The 24,881-nt window shown below is 41.6% G+C and overlaps 1 protein-coding gene across 5 annotated transcripts in view; it reads left to right on the forward strand.

Annotated features, from left to right (window-relative positions):
- tbc1d22a (TBC1 domain family, member 22a) overlaps positions 1–11,774 on the forward strand; it is a 407,668-nt gene extending 395,894 nt beyond the window's left edge. For all 5 annotated transcript variants that reach the window (XM_068004902.1, XM_068004904.1, XM_068004903.1 and 2 more), the window contains one exon: positions 10,926–11,774. In XM_068004902.1, coding sequence (XP_067861003.1) covers positions 10,926–11,054 — 129 coding nt within the window. In that variant the 3' untranslated portion in view covers positions 11,055–11,774. The remainder of the gene's footprint in view (positions 1–10,925) is intronic.
- Positions 11,775–24,881: the final 13,107 nt, after the last annotated feature.

Raw genomic sequence — 24,881 nt, forward strand, 5'->3', positions numbered from 1 at the left:
TGATTCCTTTCTCATAGACACCATTGGTGCAAGTTTATTGAGAAAATATATAGTACATTACCTGTCAGTATAGAGTCATAGAGTTATACAGCACGGATAGAGGCCCTTCGGCCCATCGTGTCCGCGCCGGCCATCAAGCCCTGTCTACTCTAATCCCATATTCCAGCATTTGGTCCGTAGCCTTGTATGCTATGGCATTTCAAGTGCTCATCCAAATGCTTCTTGAATGTTGTGAGGGTTCCTGCCTCCACAACCCTTTCAGGCAGTGAGTTCCAGACTCCAACCACCCTCTGGGTGAAAAAGTTCTTTCTCAAATCCCCTCTAAACCTCCCGCCTTTTACCTTGAATCTATGTCCCCTTGTTATAGAACCCTCAACTAAGGGAAAAAGCTCCTTAGTATCTATCCTATCTGTGCCCCTCATAATTTTGTACACCTCAATCATGTCCCCCCTCAGCCTCCTCTGCTCCAAGGAAAACAAACCCAATCTTCCCAGTCTCATGTATTAGACAGATTTCAAACCTCACCTTCAACTAACGGAAGTTGTGAGCAGTGGAACTACCAGAGGAGTGCCATCTGTTGGATTAAATTTCAGCCTATGCTCATTGTTCCCTTTAGGTGGTGGGTCAACAGCAAATAACGCTATAGAATATATATAAACTACTATTTCCTAGTAATCAACTTTCTAAATCGATTTCACTTTCAATGATCTTGCAATGATTATTTTGCAGTTTTAATCCTTTAATTAATGTCATCACCCATTAGCTGTACTGAACACGTTGGCTTCCTATATCTGCCATTACATCTGTCAACAAAAAAAGACACAAAACAAAATAAGACCTTTCCCTTCCTCAAACTCCACAATATAGGTACTGTATATGGGTTATGAAAAAAATACATGGGAGCGATTTCAAGATTGTAAGATTAGCTCGTCTTGTTCATATTCTTATTCCAAAGAAATTCTATTTCCCATTATCTCCCTGGAAAATGCCCCATCCTAAGTTATAAAATTGCAGATTGTACATTTATAAAAGCTGTTGCCTGGTGAAGATGAGCAACAATGTCTATAAGTTCAATGAAAATGCTCCCACAATATTCAGAATGGTGGTCTGATGGGCACAACACAATTCTGTCAGGTTGCTCTGACACAGTTGACGGGTTACGTGTTCAAATCTGTTTGCTCATACGACAAGTTCCTGTTATCAGCTTGGCCAAAGATACGGAATGGAGGCAAGATGATCCTCAGAGAGGGAGAAAAGGAAATTTGGAGAGCATGTCTATCTGGACTGCTTTCATGTGCCTCCTAGCTGCAACCTGCTTGATTAGCTTTGGCACAGACCTAGAAATGGGTTGCTGTCAACCTGTGCATCCTGGGAATTGCACATGGCAGTGATGCTGAATATAAGAAAGGAGAAGAAATAAATAAATGTGCATCAACCCTGTTTTTTTGTGAATGAGAAGAAATAACTGAATAATTCTGACGTGTCAATCAGTGCTCTATTCTCAAATCAACACAAGAACATTTGTTGATATTACACTGTTTGAACGCATTCACTAATTACCTTGTTATGCATCAGTGGAAAAATAAAATGGTCACTCAGACAGTTTCAAAGTAAATCATCAAAACAGGACCAGTTTGTTGCCTCTTAAAAGTGTTGATGAAAATCCTAAATGTCTGCATCATTGTCTCATTGTGCTTTCTCCAGAAAACACATGTTTAAGGAATCGGTAAGATCATGCTTGTTCTGTAGATTTTCTATAGATTTTATGAAAAATACTGTTTGAATGCTCACTCTTCTTGCAGATGACCTTATCTAAAAACTATTTATCTTAATTTGTTCCATAAATATGAATTTATCAAATGCTGATGCATTAACCATTTAGTTCAGGAAAATGACTAAATGATAATTGCTATACAGTGGGTTCAGTACTACCTGCTGTAAGTATTTCATAAAATTAGCCAAATTCTGTTGGCTGTAGGAAGGTGGGAATAAAGACAGTACAGCTGGAATTTTGATGAACCTGGCCAGTTTGTGTAAACTCTTTTTAAGGGAGAATTTTTAATATGCTGTATGACTGTTCCTACAGTGGGTAACATTTGTTACATCTACTGGATATTGAATTGGAAAATTTTGTGATTTATGTCAATAAAATTGGTATAGGTCTTTGCTAAACTAAGACAATATATGCATTTGCTAATATTATGATAGAATGGTACTGTATAATATAATGCAGACTTGCAGATTGCACATCTGTGGTTCATTAATTTAAATTTTGTAGCTTGCTCAGATAAATCTTGCTGTACAGTCATTACATCTATATTGTAATTCAAAAGCTCTCAGGAACAGAGACCAAATATTACGTGCCTTGCGTTGCACAATCATATGATGTACAGTGGGATTTATGCATGATTGACATGCCCACTGGTTATGTACTGAATCTGGCTGTCCTTGATCCTTTATGCTTCACTAGCAAATTTGCTGACAGCTAGTGGTGACACTTATAAAGGAAAAAGCTCAAAACCACTAACTAAGTATGTATCTATACAGGTGTATATTGGGGAAATATATATTTTTGTATTTTATTTGAATAGATTTTAGCCTGTTATATCAGTAATCTATTAGAGTAGATTCTAATTGGCCTGCTCTATCTGTGGCAGTGCTGTAGTTGCAGCACTTGCTTTACCAACACTGAAAATTCAAGAACAAAAACTGAAATTGCACATATACATGCATGACCACTATGGTGCCTTTTATTTTTACATGGATGGTTATAATTTTGTGTTTTTATATGCTGTTACAAACCCATCTTTTTAAAGGAATACACCAGGATGAAGCTACCTGACTTTATCCTTGAATATTTTATTATCCCATCCTGATTTTTGAAAAATTATTTTCTTTTATTATCTTTGTCATCAAAACGGCTGTCTGTGAGGGCAGAGTGCTGAGACATGACATTTCAATGCCTAGACTTGGCCTAGAATCAGTCCCTCAGCACCACTGCTGTTTCACCAGTAAAAGCAACATGTTTCAGCCTCTGACAGACAGTCAGCAGCACCGTTTTTAAAACTGTTCTAGTGTTCTTGCTGATGTGTTAGGTTCTGACTTTTAGCAGAGCCATCAGTATTATGAAGATTTTAGGAGTTAGATTTAAAATTAAAAAGAGTGAGATGCATTAAAATACACTGTTTATTTTATTAAAAGCTTGAAATTTCAGAATGTGTGAGGCTTGGCAGTTCCCTTTTTTAGGAAATCCCCAAGACTGAGATTACTTCCAACATTGGTATTTTTATTTTTTTCAAACTCTTACACCATGGACAAGCACTTAAAAAATAAATAAGCTGCACAGAGATCAGAGAACAAGTGATGCCTAAGTTATGTAATTGGTAGATTTACCTAAAAGAACTTTTTAAGATAAAGACTATGGGCTCGATTCTCGCATCCTCGAGAGGGTACGTTCGTGGCGGGGGGGGGGGGGGGGGGGGTTGTGAAAATCGGGGATTCCCGGGGCGGGTCTGGAGCCCAGCTCCAACCCATCGGCTTCTGGGTTCCCCAGTGACACACTGACATGCGCGCACAGCCCGCGCATGTGGGACCCCTGCCGGCAATTAAAGCCGGCGGGGAGCCACTTAAACTAATCATTAAGGTATTTCAGGTCATTTAAAGACCTGATTAACATGACATTTTAGGAGGGGTGGGATTTTGCAAACAACTGGGGGAAACACTCCCAATTCAAATGGACATGTTGCAGTCATCAGCCTGTGGCAGCTGCAAAGATCCATTTAACAGGTGGCGGGGGGAGACCCTCACTCATTGCAGGAGGCCATTCTGTCACTTTGGACAAAGTTTGGCTTCCACCACCTTCCTCCTAACAATAAAATTCACCAACTTGCACACTTACCCCGGTGTCCAGACACATGTACCTACCTTGCGGAACCCCTCAAATGTACATCTTCCGGATGGGGGCCACTGTAGCTGCAATCATGACCTCCTCAGAGGACGAACAGCATCGCCGGCCACGCCATCCACCTCTGACACGTGGAGCCCCACAACACAGTGCTGTGACACATCCACCTGCACAGCAGGAGGGAGGGCAATGGCAGAGAGAGATGCGTCACAGAAGGCACTACCCTCGCCACAGGGTCGACAGACCGAGGCTCAGCTTCCTGGACCTCTCTGAGCAGCAGTGCACATGGAGGCTCAGAGTTATTCGACATGTAGTCGTGGACATCTGCAGCCTCCTTCATGCCGAGCTGCTCCCGGCTGGCCCGAGCACCATCTTCTTACCTGTCGCTGTCAAAGTCACCACTGCCCTCAACAACTTCTCCGCATCCTTCCAGGGTGCCAGCGGGGACATCGCCGACGTCTCTCAATCGTCAGCACAAAAGAGCCCTGCAAATACACCCACACCCACTCTGCAGTGACAATGGGTGGCATCTGGTGTGGGTCTTCATTGTGATCCTCAGGAAAGGACATTATTGCACAAACCAGACAAGATTTGCAAAGACGTGGCAGTAGTGGTGACAATATAATATGTTATGTGAGTTGATCAGAAATTAAATATAGGTAAAAACCATGACAAACCCTCAAACACCCTTGTGCATCCCCTTCATGCTCACAACATGTTTGCCTTACGCTTCCTACTGCACATATGTGATGCATGCCCTGTGGCTGCAGCACAGGTAGTGGCAGGTTGAGTGAGGCTGACCGTGAAAGAGATGCATGAGAGGGTGAGTCTGAGATAGAGCCATGAGACTGTATGAGGATTGGGTTGAGTGGTAGTGGCGGGATGAGTACTGGTGAGGTGAGTAAGTGCAGGTAAGATGAGGATGAGCTTTGAGTGGGTGTGAGGGGTGATGTGACAGAGTAGTGTTGGCAGTGCAGAAGGAGATGTGGGGTGGGGGCGGTGATGTGGCAGACGGAGTGTAGGGGAATGAGTAAGTGTACTCACTTTGGCTGACCTACTTAGGTGATTGAAGCGCCTCCTGCACTGTATGCAGGTGCACGATATGTTGGTGGTGCAGGTGACCTCCTCTGCCACCTCGAGCCAGGCCTTCTTGGTGGCAGAGGCAGGCCACTTTCTCCCGCCCGCCGGGGGGAAGATTTCTGTCCTCCCCCCTCCTCCTCACCCCATCCAATAATACCTGGAGTGAGGCATCATTAAACCTGGGGGTAGCCTTCCTCCTCGGCTGCTCCATGCTGTAATTTTTCCTATTTCCTGCAGCATCAGTCAGTGGAGGACTGCCCCTTTAAATAGGGCTCCTCCAGCTGACAGCCTATGCTGCGCATGCGCAGTACGCCTGCCACGCAGCTTTCCAGCGTGAAACCCGGAAGCACAGGTAAGTGGATCCAATTAGCCTGCGATTGTGTGCGGAGCACCCCGATTTCATTGGGCCCGTTACCCACGCGCCCCGCTGCGAATCCACCGCCCTCCTAATATCGGGCCCTATGTTAGCAATGTGCTGGACAGAGTTATATGTAAAATATAACTGGCGCAGGTGCTGTTTGCATATGCATCACTGGATTAATAGAAAAAGCAATACACTTAAACATTTTCCAACCAGATATCACATTTTTAAAGAAGTCAGCCCCAGTAATGAATCCATTTTTTTTTTACATTCGCTGCTCTGCTTCCCATTGAATTTTTGTAAATGTTTCTCATCTGTTTTGTAACCCTCTGCTCATTGTACTTTGTGGTTGCCAGGTCATTTCTCCCCCTCTCCCCCACTTTAATTATCCTATATAAATGTTGACATGAAAAAGAGCCCTGGCAACCTTTCATAAGTAATCCCAGAGTCGTCTTACTAGAATAATAAGAAACATGCACAACAATCAAACAAAAAAAAGTTAGCAAATTTTTAAAAATACTACTCCGTTAAATGATATGCCTGTTTATCAAACTTGGAGTTGGGAGAATGGAACAGTCGAGCCTAGAGTCATCTTCATGCCTATAAACACTGACCAAGTTGCCTTGGAATTTTAAACTTGCATCCGTTTGGTTGGCAGGAAGCACTCTCGAGTGATTCTCTGCGTAGGTTACAGCAGAGTTATACTTAGCAATAAATTAACAGAGCCTCAGATGAGTGCGTTTTTTCAGTTCTCTCAAGCTTCTAAGTGGAGCACCACCCAAAAGTTAGATTTCTCCCCATCTCGCTGCTGCTCAAATTGTGCTGCCTCAAGACTGATGGTGCAGTCAAAGAAAGAAAAAAGAAAGAACTTGCATCTATAGTATTGCGATGTCCTGAGGCCTTTCACGACCTCAGGACATCTCAAAGCACTTTACACTGAAATTGCTTTGAAGTGTAGTTACTGTTGTAATGTAGGCAACACGACAGCCAATTTGCGCACAGCAAGCTCCCACAAACAGCAATTTAAAAAACTGGCCAGAACATCTGTTGGTGTTGGTTGAAGGATAAATGTTGGCCAGGACACCAGGAGGCATGGTTAGTAAGTTTGCAGATGACACCAAGATTGGTGGCATTGTGGACAGTGAAGAAGGTTATCTAGGATTGCAACGGGATCTTGATAAATTGGGCCAGTGGGCCGATGAATGGCAGATGGAGTTTAATTTAGATAAATGTGAGGTGATGCATTTTGGTAGATCGAATCGGGCCAGGACCTACTCCGTTAATGGTAGGGCGTTGGGGAGAGTTATAGAACAAAGAGATCTAGGAGTACAGGTTCATAGCTCCTTGAAAGTGGAGTCACAGGTGGATAGGGTGGTGAAGAAGGCATTCAGCATGCTTGGTTTCATTGGTCAGAACATTGAATACAGGAGTTGGGATGTCTTGTTGAAGTTGTACAAGACATTAGTAAGGCCACACTTGGAATACTGTGTACAGTTCTGGTCACCCTATTATAGAAAGGATATTATTAAACTAGAAAGAGTGCAGAAAAGATTTACTAGGGTGCTACCGGGACTTGATGGTTTGACTTATAGAGAGAGGTTGGATAGACTGAGACTTTTTTCCCTGGAGAGTAGGAGGTTTAGGGGTGATCTTATAGAAGTCTATAAAATAATGAGGGGCATAGATAAGGTAGATAGTCAAAATCTTTTCCCAAAGGTAGGGGAGTCTAGATTTAAGGTGAGAGGGGAGAGATACAAAAGGGTCCAGAGGGGCAATTTTTTCACTCAAAGGGTGGTGAGTGTCTGGAACGAGCTGCCAGAGGCAGTAGCAGAGGCGGGTACAATTTTGTCTTTTAAAAAGCATTTGGACAGTTACATGGGTAAGATGGGTATAGAGGGATATGGGCCAAGTGCAGGCAATTGGGACTAGCTTAGTGGTATAAACTGGGCGACATGGACATGTTGGGCTGAAGGGCCTGTTTCCATGTTGTAAACTTCTATGATTCTATAACTCCCCTGCTCTCTGAAAAGTGCCGTGGGATCTTTTACATCCACCTCAGAGGGCAGATATTGGTTTAACATTTCATCTGAAAGATGGCACCTGCAATGTGCAGTGCTCCCTAAGTGCTGCACTCAAGTGCCAGCCTAGATTATGTGCTCAAGTCTCTGGAATGGGGCTTGAATCTATGACCTTCTGACTCCGAGGCAAGAGTGCTACCACTGACACCTATTGTATTCAACGTGATGGAGGACTACAAGAATCACATGAGTGTACCCTCTCCGATAGAGAAGAGCGTGTTTGTTTAATGACGCGCAATGGAAAAAAAAAGGCTAAAAATGGGAAGAGACAATAAAAATAAAATCCAATCCCTCAGTGAGCAGGTAATCTAAAAATCTGCCTATATGTCACAACTTTTAAAATGGTATTGTTTTTAGGCAGTAGACCATCGATCTATTTAGCCTACATTTCCAAACCACCCATCGGTTTTCTTAAAGTGATTCTGGAACAAATAGGCCTGCATCCTTTTTCGTAATACCAATTTTTTCTTGCCAGTCCTTTGTCTTAAACCTGCCCTAGTTTGACGTTCCGCTCTCCCCCCACCACCCGCCAAATGTGGATAATCTCTTCCATGATGTCATCTCTTATCAACCTTTACAAAAAAAAAGTTGCCTAAATTTCCTATCTTCTTTTGACACCCTTGACTTTAAACAGTGCTCCCTAGTCTTGGAATCCTGTGCCCGACAGAAGAACTTTCCCGGATTCTAATTCTCCTTACCTGTGAAACCTTAATGACCTCTATCAAAGCTTCCCTCATCCCCCTCTTTCTCAGATGGTAAAGACCCAGGGAAAATAATTTCTCCTCATAACTCAAGCTTCAAATTCTGAAATCATGCTTGTAGTCCTCATCTCGACACGCTCCAATAGTTCTACATCTTTCCTTTAATGCAGAGACCAAAACTGAACCCAGTACTCCAGATGTGACCTCACCAGCTTCTTCACCATCTGTGACCACTGAATCTATCCACCAAAACCCTTATGTCTCTTTTCTGCTCTGTTAACATTTAATATGTAATGCTCACTCCTACCTAATCTACCTAACTTTACAATATTCCATCCTCTAAATCATTTAGAAAAATGATAAACAGCAGTGACCCCGACAATGACTCTACTGGTAACTGTGTCCACTCTGACACCTCTCCATGCAGCACCATCCTTCCCTGCCTTCCTTTCAGCCACGTATCAATTCAGTCTAATATTTGCTATCTGTGCCATAGCCGCATACCTTGTGAATCAGTCTATTAAGTCGGACGGTGTCAAATGTCTTCCTGAAACCCAGGTCATGTCCATGGACTCACCCTTATCCAGCAGATCTGTAACCTGCTCAGGTGGACATGAAAGATCCCATTGGAAGAAGAGCAGGAGAGTTCTCCCCAGTGTCCTGGCCAATAATTACCCATCAACCAACATCACTAAAAACAGATTATCTCATTGTCTCATTGCTGTTTGTGGGAGCTTGTTGTGCACAAATTGGCTGCCACGTTTCCTACATTACAACAGTGACTACACTTCAAAAAGTACTTCATTGGCTGTAAAGCACTTTGGGATGACCTGAGGTCGTGAAAGGAACTATATAAATGCAGGTTTATTCTTTCTAAAAGAAATCCAGTAAATTGGTCAGAACTTTCTGAACCCATGCTGGCTTTCTCTAATCAGACCTGGCCTTTCCAGATGATCTTTTAAGCTTTCCCTCATCAAAGCCTCCATCATTTTCCCCAGAATCTAGGTAAGGCTCACATGTCTGTAATTTGAGTGTTCATCCCTTGCCTCTTTTTTTGAAGGTAGAATCACATTTGCAACCTTCCAGTTCATTGGGGCATTACCTAATTCTTATGAGCTTTGGAAATTACCAGTAAGGGGATTTGTAATCTCTTCAGCCAACTCCATCAGCACCCTTGGATGGAAATTGTAAGAGCGTGGAATCTTGTTTATCTTAAGCTTCTTAAACCTTTCAGCTATGCCTTCCCAAGTTACTCAGGGTTTCCAGTCCGCTTTCTTAATTCAGACATCTCTCCCGCCCCTTTCAATGTTGATAGCAGTCACACAAAAATGATTTAGTAATTTCACCACTTCCCTGTCCTCAGAAACCACCTCCTCACTATCACAGGTAAATAATCTATCATGCTTTTGTACCTTCTTTTGCTCTTGCTATATTTAAAGAACACTTTATAATTGTCCTTTATATTTTCAACTATATTCTGCTCATTTTCCATCTTTTGTCCTTCATCTGCTTGATTTTATAGTTCTTCCTGTCCTGTTGCTTCCCTGCACATTTCTATTTTATACACACTTTTTGTTTCTACTGAATGCCTTCAATTACTTCCCTTTTCATTCTTCTCTCCCAAAACATTTGCATTTTTCTCCACATCCTTCCTTTTTTAAATAGTTCTTCCCATTGGATTAATTTCTAACATCTTTTCATCCCCTCAAAGTCTGATCTCCTGAAATCCAGTTCCTTAATAGCTTTATTATCTATTCTCTCCTCACTTCAACCTGAAAATTAACTACTCTATGATCAGTAGACCAAAAAAATTCCTTGCTTCGACTTGGCTTATTATCCCCTCTTCATTAATAGGAGCAAATGCAACATTGCCTTCTCCCTGTGGATTCCCTCTCCTGGTGTTTAAGAAAAGTTTCTTGAAATACTTTGAGAAATGTGCATACACATGGTCCCCACCGGTAGTCCCAGTCTATGTTAGGAAGATTAAAATCCCCTATTATTACAACTAACCATTTTAGCCTGGCTCGCAGCCAGAGCAAGTCTACTGCACAGAAATACTCCTCATTTAAATTACCATTGAAAACACTGGGCAGTGCAAATTGCAGAATAGTATTTGTTCATCAAGGTTGCTCCCCTGAAGGTGAGGGTCAGCACATTATCATTGCAAATTAGAGGAGATTCATCATAATTGTTATTGTTGCTCAGTTCTATATACCTGGCGTGGCAGAGTATAGCTGTAATTGATTTTGTCACCAGATGCTAAATTTGACACGTCATGCTTTTCAACATCTTAATTTGGACTCAAATTAAACTAAAGTTACTGATCAAAAGTACTACTTATGGAGAAATGGTGACATTGAATCTTGTTGGTATTTTATTGATTATTCTATAAAGATCACATAGATGCTGAATGTTAAAATCAGGCTGACACATCAGGGTAAACAGTTCTATTTTACAAAATAAACACGATTATCATATATACCTATCATGAAATATCTACTTGTCATTATAACTCTCAAATATTTTATCAGATTTTCACCAACTCCTAAATGTTTGGTTCGGCACGATATGTTGCTGTGGATGTACTTTCATATTTCTATGTATTTGAGTTATTATCTAAATGTATATTTGTTTAATATTACATCCACACATGATTTTGTGCTTAACAGTGCCACTTGTTCACCTCTATTTCTGAGATTTCCCAAACCACTTGTGTTACCACTCTTTTTCCTACTTTCGGAATGAGGGAGGATTTTCACAGTTCGTGCCTCTATTCTTCATTCTATTTTTATCTGTTGCAGGGACTGATGATCCTTCTACAGAACTTACCCACGATGCACTGGGGGAACGAGGAGATCAGTGTTCTTCTGGCAGAGGCTTACAGACTAAAATACGCATTTGCAGATGCACCAAATCACTACAAACGATGAAACCAAATAAGAAAAGAGAAGTCTAAATGTGAAAGCTCTAGTTTTTCATCTGTATCTCAGTTTTTTGTCACAACTATAAAAACCCCCATTCACTTGGACTTGGCATGTTGTACTCACAGCAGAAATTGAATTTTTTTTGCTGATTTGGAAACAAAATGCATAAATTAGTATGATGTACATTTGTCACAATAATTATACCAAATTACAGGCACAATTTTAAGCAAACTGCTTATGTGCAATTGGGTAAGATGATGGTGAAGGGATGGATAAGTTCCTTTGCTTAAGAATAGGTTGTTTTGAATGTACTAACGGTAACTGAGGCTTTCCAAGTATCATTCTGAGGATTGGTTTTATTTTTATCTGTCTGTGCTTATTTTTAGTCACTGAACTGCTTTGCAGCACCGTGTTCACTCAAAATTCTGCCTGAACACGGCCATAGAAAATATGATTGTGCCACACAATTTGGCAATTGAAGAAGCCTTTTGGGTTACTTTTCAAAATTCTAAGAAAAACTCCCATTTAGGAAGTAATGTCATCCACACTCTTCCCGATAGTTGTCTTTCCTGGATTCAAATAAGTTAATTCGAGCAGTATGATTCTAAAATCACTGTTGATTTCTTATAACCGTTTACAGAAGTTGAAATAGTGCCTAACATCAAATGAAATGTACCCATAAGTGAAAAATTTATGACTTCTCTATTAAAGTCTGCTATTACTAAATATCTGAAATGTTTGTCTTCAAATGGAATATTGTTTTACGATCAATTATATAACTTTTCATGTATGGACTGAATTAAGATTGAAAATTGAATGAATGAACAGGTTTTGCAAAAGATTGTTTCTTTCTAGGTATGGTGGTTCCCTGTCACTATACCATGCTCTAATACCAAAGACTCCACCATAGGGATCCCAGGGTATGGATACACAGATCACTAAAAGTAGCAACACAGGTTAATAAGGCCATAAAAAGGCAAACCAAGCACTGTGGTTAATTTCCAGAGGGATAGAATTGAAAAGCAGGGAAGTTAACTTTTATAGAACCTTGGTTACACCACACTTGGTACTGGTCTCCATATAATAAAAAGGATGTAGAGACATTAGGGAAGGTGCAAAAAAGATTCACAAGAATGATACGAGAACTGAGAGGATACCCTCATCAGGAAAGGCTGAACAGGCTGGGGCTCTTTTCTCTAGAAAAGAGAAGGCTGAGAGGTGATCTGACACAGGTCTTTAAGATAATGAAAGGATTTGATAGGGTAGCATAGTGAAAATGTTTCCACTTGTGGGAGAGTCCGAAACTGGAGGTCATAAATATAAGATAATCTCTAAGATAGGCTACGAGGAAAGGGCAGCGGAGTGGGACGAGCTGGATTGCTCTTGCAGAGAGCTGGCACGGGCTCAACGGGCCGATTGGCCTCTTTCTGTGCTGTAACTATTCTATAATTCTAATAAATCCAATAGGGAATTCAGGAAAAACTTCTTTACCCAAAGAGTGGTAAGAATGTGGAATGTGCTACCACAAGGAGTAGTTGAGGCAAATAGCTTAGATTCTTTTAAAGGGAAGCTAGATAAGCACATGAGGGAGAAAGGAATAGAAGGGTCTCCCTTTCTGAGGTTAGATGAAATAGGAGGCTCGTGTGGAGCATAAATGCCAGCAGAGACCAGTTGGGTCAAATGGCCTGTTTCTATGCTGTAGACTCAATGTAACTCGATAGCGCTTATTGTATGTGGCTGTCACACATACACGAATTGTAACACATAATCTTTGTTAAACTATGGTTTTATTTGTTCTTTTTCCCCCAGAGACCATGTCAGAGGGCTACGATCTGCTTTGTGCTAAGGCAATTGTCATACATGACAGACACTTGGCTATCACAGTGGAGCATTCTCCATCCAATTTAAAAACTTTGCAAAGCAGAGCCTATTTATGTATACAATATTTACTTTATTGTAAATAGAAATGTGATCTCTAACTGAAATAAACTAAAGGATAAGAACAGTTGTGTTTAAAAATGGCAGATGCACCTCACAAATGAGTTGACATGTTTTCAACATAAGTTGCTTAAACTCCTTATTCGACAAAATATGCTGCAAGAATTTTGTCAAATAACTTGACATCAATTAACAAATGCTCGAATTAGATGTCCGCCTTTTTTTCCAAAATAACTGATATTGGGAGTGCATTTCCTCACCGTTTTCAGCACACTGGAGGCGTCTAAATGACATAGAATTTATTTTTTAGGCAGGAATATTGGGTGGAAGCAGTTTCCACCCTTAAAATGGTTCCTCCGAGTGGCCTCATGTTTTTTGAGCCTTCCTGTGATCCACCCCCTGAGTCTTCACTGACCTTTAAGTGAGGGCCAGTGGTGCAGCAGTTCTGAGTTTCCTGGTTTTGCACTGCTAATGCGCTCAGGGTAACTTTGACTGAGATATATTAAGCACAGAAACCAGCAGGTTCAGTTGATCAAGGCACAGTGTGGAGATTTTGAATGCAAATTTCTGCAGCTGGAAAAAAGTTTTTAAAGCTTGTTTTTTGTCATTCTGCCGACAAACACGTGCACTTGCTGCTGACTGGGTCTCATATCAATCACTGGTCCTTGCTTACCTGTATATTCCCCAGTCTGTTGCTGAAGTGTGCAGGTGGAACTGTGTTTTTAAAGGCTGGGTTTCCATGCAGTTCAGCTGCTTGCACCCATTTTACATGGGTTTTGCACCAATGACCACTCCAATGGATATGCAAATGAGCTGACCCAGGAAAACCTTGTGTAACTCCTTCTCCAGACCACCACCAACGGGCACAAAACCTTTTTCAATTCTCCCCCATTGCATTCTCTTCATGCCTACATTTGCACATTGTGACTGATTTTCTTCCACTAACTTTGCCCATGCATATTGGCATTACAAATCGAGAGTTAGATACATGTATGAGAACACGTAATATTTATTACTTGAAAGCTTCAGCCATGTGCCTGTGAGACCTGTATTTCTCCCAGGTTTTGTCTATACGTAGAATAACATTTCTTGAGGCCAGATTTTTTTCCAAAGCAGACTCCAGAAAGAAGAGTTAAGTGAAAAAAGGGAATAGTGACTTACCTAAAGAGAGTCCATTCCTCTGCTGTATATCAATAAATGGCAGCTCAGGGCGTGCACATACACGTGCATGCGCACACATCTTATTGGCCTTCAGTGCCTGATAAAATAGTTTTGTCTTTGTGTCTTTACATATGTTATGGGGAAAGAAAATCAATGACTGTGATTTGACTGAGGATCCAATGAAATTTTACTTGTGTGTTCTAGGTTTATAAAATTGTGCATTCAAAAAGTACAATTAAAACTGATGCAAAACTATTCTCATGTTGTGTTTGTAAAATAAAAGCAAGCTTTGATAATAATAGTTGCGCTCCCCCCCCCCCAATCAAATGGATAGAAAATGTCAAAGAAATAGCTTTGTTCAACAAATCAGCAAATATTTTAAACCAAATTTTCACTCAATTTGCCACTATTTCGAGAAATGCTTTATAGAGGTAAGTACATGTTGTTAGTAACAATTATTTTGAGGTAATTTTGTTGGCATCGAAAATATGTTTGAAAATCTTGCAAGATTATACAGTGCTCAGCCTAAAATAATTGTAAACAATTTTACAACACCAAGTTATAGTCCAGCAATTTTATTTTAAATTCACAAGCTTTCGGAGGCTACCTCCTTCCTCAGGTGAACGATCGTTCACCTGAGGAAGGAGGTAGCCTCCGAAAGCTTGTGAATTTAAAATAAAATTGCTGGACTATAACTTGGTGTTGTAAAATTGTTTACAATTGTCAACCCCAGTCCATCACCGGCATCTCCACATCAGCCTAAAATAGCAATAGCGATGATGTATTTTAAAATGCCGAACAAGCACAAAACCATACTTAAAGACAAATTTCTCTCTTTTTTAATCAATCAAAATTAGTTTTATTTTAAAATAAAGTTAAGTATTTAAAATTAATTGCTGAAAGGTTGTGTTAAGATTGCTTTTATTGCCATGCAATGAAAATAACCAACAAAGGTGTCTGCTTCAAGGATAGAACATGAGAATATTCTCCCATTAGGAACACTCAAACTATCTGGGATATAAATGTTTACTAATTAAAGCTCACAATAGGCAGCACAATATCATCTGTAGTAGTTGCGCAAGACTGAGAAATGCATTTCCATAAACAAGCTTTTTTTCTCGACAAAGGAAGGGATTATCTAACCTTTCCCTTTGTTTTAGCTGATGGAGTTCTGTTATATAAGTTTAATGATGACATGATCCGTTGTTAAGCGATTTGTGTTTCACTTCCTCAGATACAGGGTGCTGTTGTACTGTCCTCCATTTGGCTTTGAGTGCTGTGGGCCTCAGTAGTAGACTGCTAAGCAACTTTATGTTCAAAGCATTTTGAATGTGTGTTTATTGCTATGGTCTTTTTTGTGTAATGCGTCAGAGACTGCAGTTCGGAATAGTAAGAGTATCAGATGTGTTTCAGGTCAGTCTGTGAAATGCTTCTATTTAATACCCATTTGAGTACACATACTGTACAGACACACATGCACCTGGTGCAGTAAAAGCAATTGTCAGGACCAGTACACTAACATAATATTTTTGTAAAGTGTATAAGGGGAAAAATGGAATTCTAAAGCACAGAATAGCAAATGCATAATCCCTTCCAAAATTGAATGTGCAAAATAGCACTTCATATAGACCTCTCGAGAATAGTTTGGCAAGGCCATTCTTTATTTTGAAAGGAAAAAATTGTTCAATGAAACATTTATACACTAAGTATATAAAAGTATATTCCTGATCTCTATCTATCTATACATGTATGTATAACTTTACTAAAAACTTTATAGTAATACTTCATTAAATGAAATTGCTCTTTATGCACTAGGTTAATATATAAGAGACACACCTTTTTAAATTGAGTGATAATTCAGAAACTAAATCAATAGTATGAACTCAATCCTTTTAGCAGAAAAATAAAGGCATACCATTAGTGGAAAATTTACTCGCATTTACTAGTGTTCAGATTCAGTTAATAGCGGTGTCTATCCAAAATGGAAAATAAGAAAAACTCCTCTGTGTAACCTGTTAAAGCTGCAGGTTGTTACATGGGCCTGCTATGGACATAGGCAAAGTCAGGTGAATAATACATTTGGTAAGAATCTGCTGCAAGATGGCTGACATAAGTCTTCTAGCACTCCAGTTGCACTGTCCAAGTGTTTCAGTGGGTCTGATCTTGCTGGAGCTGGGCATCTCACAGCGTGCACCATCAGTTAGACTTTTTTCTGCAACTTTCAGCTCGAAAAATGTTTGTGCCGTAACTTGCTGGAAATGTGAGCTGATAACGAGAGCAATGGGACATTTGGGACCATAGTGAATGGCAGGACCAACAGTGTATCCCCTTAACCAATGAAATTTAAGGATTGAGAAAGAAACAGGAACAACTGAGATGGAGGGTGAACTGGAGTCAAATCAGGTACAGAAAGAGAAATAGAGAAGGGAAGAAAGATTGGATTGAGAGAAAAAGAGACAGAAAGGAAAAGTAAGAAGAAAAAATTAAAGTTTGACATTTTTAAAATCTCTAACAACAATTGACTACATGCAGGAATGAGATTGAACAGTTCAAATTATCCCATTTCTGGGCCAGAGAGGTTGCATTAACAATTAGCACATTGTTAAAAGGGTACTTACACTCTTAATTACCAGACTTAACTTTTGGTGGCAAGTTTAATGGGCAATTATTGTGCAAATCCAGCGAGTTTTTAAAAACGGGGAGGTTAAGGATGAGATAACATTTGTGCGAAGTGAGTGGCGTAAATCGATCATCATGTTCTGGAGATTCACAACTCTCGGCGTATATCTTAATCCCCTGAACTTGCTGGTCGATTTGCACATTAATAACGGCGTGCGTCTTTGACATGCCGTTATTTATCCAGTAAGGTCCGGCTGAATATTTCAACTGCTGTTTCATCCAAACACCTGTACAGCTATTGAATTGTTTAATGTAATATGATGTTTATCATACTGACTGTTAGCCCAATGAAATACATATCACCAATATTACTTATAAATTGAATACTAAACCAAGTACACTAAATGTTCACTGAACTGAAATCTTTTAGGAAGAAGTTACTTTTTTTTTAAAAATAATTAGATCTCCACTTTTTCCTCCATGCAGTCTCCTGGACCATGACATTCATCCAACCCTCTTAGAGCAGTGCCTCATGATTTATCTGAGGAAGGTAGCCCATTATCTGGCTGTAATTGAGAAAAGATCAGCTAAGGCTTGGTTTTACAGTACATCACATTAATACATTGAAGCACCTGGCAACCTGAAAGTTTTTTTCCCCTAAGAGCATACAAAATAGGAGCAGGAATAGGCCATACAGCCCCTCGAGCCTGCTCCGCCATTCAGTAAGATCATGGCTGATCTTCTACCTCAACTCCACTTTCCCGCCCTATCTCCATATCCCTTGATTCCCTTTGTGTCCAAATATCCATCGATCTCAGTCTTGAATGTACTCAAGGGGCTAATGAGAGTGAGGAACTTAAAGTAATATCAGTAGAGAAAAATTACTAGAGAAACTAATGGGACTAAAAGCCGATAAATCCCCTGAACCTCTTGGCCAAATCCAACTAAAAGAGTTGGCTGCAGAGATAGTGGATGCATTGGTTGTGATCTTCCAAAATTCCCTAGATTCTAGAACGGCCCCAGCGGATTGAAAGGTAGCAAATGTAACCCCACTAGTCAAGAAAGGAGGGAAAGAGAAAACAGGGAACTACGGGCCAGTTAGCCTGACATCAGTTGTTGGGTAAATGCTGGAATCCATTATTAAGGAAGTGGTAACAGGCCACTTAGAAAATCATAATATGATTAGGCAGAGTCAACATGGTTATATGAAAGGGAAATTGTGTTTGACAAATCTATTAGAGTTTTTTGACAATGCAACTAGCAGGGTAGATAAAGGCAAACTAGTGGATGAAGTATATTTGGATTTTCAAAAGGCATTTGATAAGGTGCCACATAAGAGATTGTTACACAAGATAACGGCTCATGGGGTTGGGGGGTAATATATTAGCATAGATAGAGGATTGGTTAGCTGACAGAAAACAGAGACTAAGGATAAACTGGGCATTTTCAGGTTGGCAGGCTGTAACTAGTGGGGTGCCGCAAGGATCAGCGATTGGGTCTCAGCTATTTACGATCTATCATAATGACTTAGATGAAGGGACCGAGTGTAATGTATCCAAGTTTGCTGACTACACAAAGCTAGGTGGGAACGTAAGCTGTGAGGAGGACACAAAGAGTCTGCAAAGGTATATAGACAGGTTAAGTGAGAGGGCAAGAAGGTGGCAGATGGAGTATAATGTGGGGAAATGTGAGGTTATTCACTTTGGAAGAAAGAATAGAAAAACAGAACATTTTTTGAATGGTGAGCAACTATTAAATGTTGGTGTCCTCGTCCAAGAAACACAAGAAATTAACGTGCAGGTAAAGCAAGCAATGAGAAAGGCAAATGGCATGTTGGCCTTTATTGCAAGGGGGTTGGAATGCAACAATTACTACAATTGTACAGGGCTTTGGTGAGACCACACGTGGTGTACTGTGTACAGCTTTATTCTCCTTAGCCTCCTTATCTAAGGAAGGTTATACCTGCCTTAGAGGCAGTGCAACGAAGGTTCACTAGATTGATTCCTGGGATGAGAGGGCTGTTCTATGAGGAGAGATGGAGTGGAATGAGCCTATATTCTCTGGAGTTTAGAAGAATGAGAGGTGATCTTATTGAAACATATAAGATTCTGAGGGGGCTTGACAGGGTTAGATGCTAAGAGCTGGTTTCCCCTGGCTGGAGAGTCTAGAACTAGCCTCAGGATAAGGGGTCGGCCATTTAAGACTAAGATCAGGAGGAATTTGTTCACTTGGGGTTGTGAATCTTTGGAATTCTCTACCCCTGAGGGCTGCGGATGCTGAATCGTTGAGTATATTCAAGGCTGAGATAGATTTTTGGGCTCCAGGGGAATCAAGGGATATGGAGATCGGGCAGGAAAGTGGAGTGGAGTTGAGGTCAAGGATCAGTCATGATCTCTTCTGAATGGTGGGGCAGGCTCGAGGGGCCATATGGCCTATTCCTCCTATTTCTTATGTTCTTATGTTCAACTACTGAGCATGCACAGCCCTCTGGGATAGAGAATTCCAAAGATTCACAGCCCTCTGAGTGGAGAAATGTTTCCTTAGCTTGGCCCTAAATGGCCGACCCCTTATCCTGAGACTATGACGTCTAGTTCTATACTCTCCAGCCTGAGGAAACAGCCTCTCAACATCTACCCTGTAAAGTCCTCTAAGAATTTTATACATTTCAATGAGACCACCTCTCATTCTTCTAAACTCCAGAGAATATAGGCCCATTCTACTCAATCTCTCCTCATAGGACAACACTATCATCCCAGGAATTAATCAAGTGAACCTTCATTGCAACCCCTCTAAGGCAAGTAAATCCTTCCTTAGGTAAGGAGATCAAAACTGTACACGGTACTCTAGGTGTCTCACCAGAGCCCTATGCAATTGCAGCAAGACCTCCTTACTCTTACATTCCAACCCCCTTGCAACAAAGGCTAACATATCATTTGTTTAGTTACAAACTGCTAACCCAAAAATGACCCATTCCTACTCTGTTTTCTGTCAATTAACCCAATCCTCAATCTACACTAATATATTACCCCCAATCCCATGAGCCCTAATCTTGTGTAACAACCTCTTAGGTGGCATCTTATCGAATGCCCTTTGAAAATCCAAATATACCACATCCTCTAGTTCCCTCTTATCTACCCTGCTAGTTACACCCTCAAAAAAGCTCTAACAGATTTGTCAAACATGGTTTCCCTTTTATAAAACCTTGTTGACTCTGTCCAATCGTATTATGATTTTCTGAGTGCTCTGTTACTGTCCTTAATAATAGATTCTATTTTTTCCCTACTGTTGATGTCAGGCTAACTGGCCTATAGTTCCTTGTTTTCTCTCTTCCTCCTTTCTTGAATAGTGGGGTTACATTTATTACTTTCCAATCCACAGGGACCGTTCGAGAATCTAGGGAATTCTGGAAGATCAAAACCAATGCATCCACTATCTCTGCAGCCACCTCTTTGAAAGCCCTAGAATGTAAGCCATCAGGTTCAGGAGATTTGTTGCCATTAATTTCCATGATCCCATTAATTTCTCCAGTGCTTTTTCTTTACTAATTTTAATTACTTTAAGTTCCTTAATCTCGTTAGACCCTTGATTTCCCACTATTTCCGGTATGTTTTTGTGTCTTCTACTGTGAAGACAGATAAAAAATATTTGTTTAACGTCTCTGCCATTTCCTTATTCCCCATTATAATTTCTCCTGTCTCTGCCTCCAAGGGACCCATGCTTACTTTTGCTAATCTCTTCCTTTTTAAATACTTGTAGAAGTTCTTAAAACAATTGCCCCCAAAAACCTATTTTGTCAGCAGGTTATAACAAAGTCAAGCATTTAAGCATCAAATAACTCAAAGGATATCAAAGCAGTTTGACATTCTACACAATAAACACAATTGGGAATAAATTTAATAATCACATTATATTTAGTTAGTTTTTACCTATGTCTGACTGACAAAACTTCAAATTTGAGTTTTAGATGGAAGTGATAACCAGGAATATCTGTTTCATCACATCAAACTGGACAGACATTTGTGTTAAAATTATTCCATTATTTCATCGTATCTATTAACTTTTACTTATGTAACCATACATGCACATGAATATAAAATAAGAAAACAAAGGCTTTAAAAAAAAAACATGTAAAGCAAAATTACAGATGAGGGGCCTTTTGTTTGTTCATGGGATGTGGGCGTCGCTGGCAAGGCCAACATTTATTGCCCATCCCTAATTGCCCTTGAGAAGGTGGTGGTGAGCCCCTTCTTGAATCGCTGCAGTCTGGTGAAGGTTCTCCCACAGTGCTGTTAGCTAGGGAGTTCCAGGATTTTGACCCAGTGACGAGGAAGGAACGGCGATATAATTTCAAAGGCGGGATGGTGTGAGACTTGGAGGGGAACATGCAGGTGGTGTTGTTCCCATGTGCCTACTACCCTTGTCCTTCTAGGTGGTAGAGGTCATGGGTTTGGGAGGTGCTGTCGAAGAAACTTTGGCGAGTTGCTGCAGTGCATCCTGTGGATGGTACACACTGCAGCCATGATGCGCCGGTGGTGAAGAGAGTAAATGTTTAGGGTGGTCAATGGGGTGCCAATCAAGCGGGCTGCTTTGTCCTGGATGGTGTCGAGCTTCTCGAGTGTTATTGGAGCTGCATTCATCCAGGCAAGTGGAGAGTATTCCATCACACTCCTGAGGTTCTGTAAACATCCCCATCCTCAATGATGGCGGAGTCCAGCACGTGAGTGCAAAAGACACGGCTGAAGCTTTTGCAACCATCTTCAGCCAGAAGTGCCGAGTGGATGATCCATCTCGGCCTCCTCCCGATATCCCCACCATCACAGAAGCCAGTCTTCAGCCAATTCGATTCACTCCACGTGATATCAAGAAACAGCTGAGTGCACTGGATTACAGCAAAGACTATGGGCCCTGACAACATCCCAGCTGTAGTGCTGAAGACGTGTGCTCCAGAACTAGCTGCGCCTCTAGCCAAGCTGTTCCAGTACAGCTACAACACTGGCATCTACCACAATGTGGAAAATTGCCCAGGTATGTCCTGTCCACAAAAAGCAGGACAAATCCAATCCGGCCAATTACCACCCCATCAGTCTACTCTCAATCATCAACAAAGGTGATCGTCGACAGTGCTATCAAGCGGCACTTACTAATACCCTGCTCACTGATGCTCAGTTTGGGTTCCGCCAGGACCACTCGGCTCCAGACCTCATTACAGCCTTGGTCCAAACATGGACAAAAGAGCTGAATGCCAGAGGTGAGGTGAGAGTGACTGCCCTTGACATCAAGGCAGCATTTGACCGAGTGTGGCACCCAAGGAGCCCTAGTAAAATTGAAGTCAATGGGAATCGGGGAAAACTCTCCAGTGGCTGGAGTCATACCTAGCACAAAGGAAGATGGTAGTGGTTGTTGGAGGCCATTCATCTCAGCCCCAGGACATTGCTGCAGGAGTTCCTCAGGGCAGGGTCCTGGGCCCAACCATCTTCAGCTGCTTCATCAATGACCTTCTCTCCATCATAAGGTCAGAAATGGGGATGTACGCTGATGATTGCACAGTGTTCAGTTCCATTCGCAACCCCTCAAATAATGAAGCAGTCCGCATGCAGCAAGACCTGGACAACATCCAGGCTTGGGCTCATAAGTGGCAAGTAACATTCGTTCCAGACAAGTGCCAGGCAATGACCATCTCCAACAAGAGAGAGTCTAACCACCTCCCCTTGACATTCAATGGCATTACCAATAACCGAACCCCCCACCATCAACATCCTGGGGTCACCATTTCACCATTGACCAGAAACTTAACTGGACCAGCCATATAAAGACTGTGGCTACGACAGTAGGTCAGAGGCTGGGTATTCTGCGGCGAGTGGCTCACCTCCTGACTCCCCAAAGCCTTTCCACCATCTACAAGGCACAAGTCAGGAGTGTGATGGAATACTCTCCACTTGCCTGGATGAGTGCAGCTCCATCAACACTCGAGAACCTCGACACCATCCAGGACAAAACAGCCCGCTTGATTGGCACCCCATCCATCACCCTAAACATTCACTCCCTTCACTACCGGCGCACAGTAACTGCAGTGTGTACCATCCACAGGATGCACTGCAGCAACTCGCCAAGGCTTCTTCGACAGCACCTCCCAAACCCGCGACCTCTGCCACCTAGAAGGACAAGAGCTGCAGGCACATGGGAACAACACCACCTGCACGTTCCCCTCCAAGTCACACACCATCCCGACTTGGAAATATATCGCCGTTCCTTCCTCGTCGCTGGGTCAAAATCCTGGAACTCCCTTCCTAACAGCACTGTGGGTGAACATTCACCACACGGATTGCAGCAGTTCAAGAAGACGGCTCACCACCACCTTGTCAAGGGCAATTAGGGATGGGCAATAAATGCTGGCCTTGCCTGCGACGCCCACATCCCATGAACGAATAAAAAAAAACTTGTGCCTTGTAGATGGTGGAAAGGCTTTGGGGAGTCAGGAGGTGAGTCACTCACCGCAGAATATCCAGCCTCTGACCTGCTCTTGTAGCTACAGTATTTATGTGGCTGGTCCAGTTAAGGTTCTGGTCAATGGTGACCCCCACGATGTCGATTGTGGGGGATTCGGCTAAGGTAATGCCATTGAATGTCAAGGGAAGGTGATTAGACTCTCTTGTCGGAGATGGTCATTGCCTGCAGTTTTTGATACTAAATGTCATGTTGATTTATGACCAAAGGCCATAATAACTGTGAATGAACCTTTTAGTTCATTCACAAATAGAATCTGAATGGACATATGTCATGCTATCTTTTACCAGTTGTAAGGTAGAGCCTTTAGCTCATAAAAAAGATGCTTCTGGCAAATAGAACACTCACCTTTCAGGGTTTCAGCAGCTGAGGTACAAAGTATCACTGTAATGTGTTCTCTAAGCAGCGGGGCGATTTTAATGGCAGCCGTATTTCAAGTGGGAGCTTCAGACGCTTGCCCCAGGCCTCAACTGGAAGATACAGCGGAGCCTTGAACTAGCGGCAATCCGGCTGGACTGACTTCCGCCAAATTTTCCCACCTCCACCATCCTGCTACTGCTCCAAATAGGGGCTCCATGAAGTTGAAAATTGGCTCTTATGTTTCAATATGTTTTTATAAGTTTTTTTTTAATGCAGTTCCTAACTGAAAAAAATTGGTTATTTTAAGAAAGTTACCATAAGAAAATGACTTCGCAACTGCCTGATGGGACAATGACTTTAATTCTTTTTGCTCTGCATGAAGTGTATAAAAAAAAATCGTCAAGTCAATACAGGTGATTGCTAACAGACATATGTATCTGGATAAACAGTTGACAGCAGTGCCCAAGTGATAATTTACAAGCTTCACCAGACTGCTGATGACATTACTTGCTGCTTAAGAAGCCTGAGTCAGAGAAATTGAGTTTATGTTGAAGGAGGTTACATGGATGGGGAGGGGGCATTGTCTTGAAGGGATTAGGATCAGAATTTTAAATTTGAGGCATTGGGGAATCGGCAGCCAGGACAGGGGCGATGGGTGAGCACGATTTAGTGAGGGATAGGAGAGTTTTGGATGAGCTGAACTTTACCGAGTATCAAGGATGGGAGGCAAACCAAAATGGGAGAGCTTTGGAATAGTGGAATCTGGAAGTGATGAGGGCACGGATGAAGGTTTCAGCAGCAGATGGGCTGAGGCAAGGACGGTGGTGGGTGACATTACGGAGGTGGAAGTATGCATTCCTTGTAATGGAGAAGATCTGGATTTGGAAACTTAGCTCAGGATGGCTTGGACACTGAGGTTGCAAACAATCTGGTTCAGCTTGAGACGGTGGCTGGAGAGGGAGATGAAGTCAGTGGCAAGAGTATAGAGTCTGTGGCAGGGGCTGAACAAGAGAGATGATGCTACACTTGGTTCTCGCCTCCAGTGATAGTCCTTAAGCCTATAAACCTTAAAAATATATGCAATTATGTTGATGCAACAAACAAAGTAATTAAAAATTATTGATCTGATCAACCCTGGATGAAATTATTGAGGCAATGGTTCATGAGTTTTCTGAAATGGTAGACCTGAAATCTGGGTAACACAAGTTGGAGCTCAACAAGGAGAGCCACTATGTTATTTCTGGAACACAT

Source organism: Heptranchias perlo, chromosome 24, assembly GCF_035084215.1.
Source record: "Heptranchias perlo isolate sHepPer1 chromosome 24, sHepPer1.hap1, whole genome shotgun sequence".
In the NCBI taxonomy this organism is placed as follows: Eukaryota; Metazoa; Chordata; class Chondrichthyes; order Hexanchiformes; family Hexanchidae; genus Heptranchias; species Heptranchias perlo.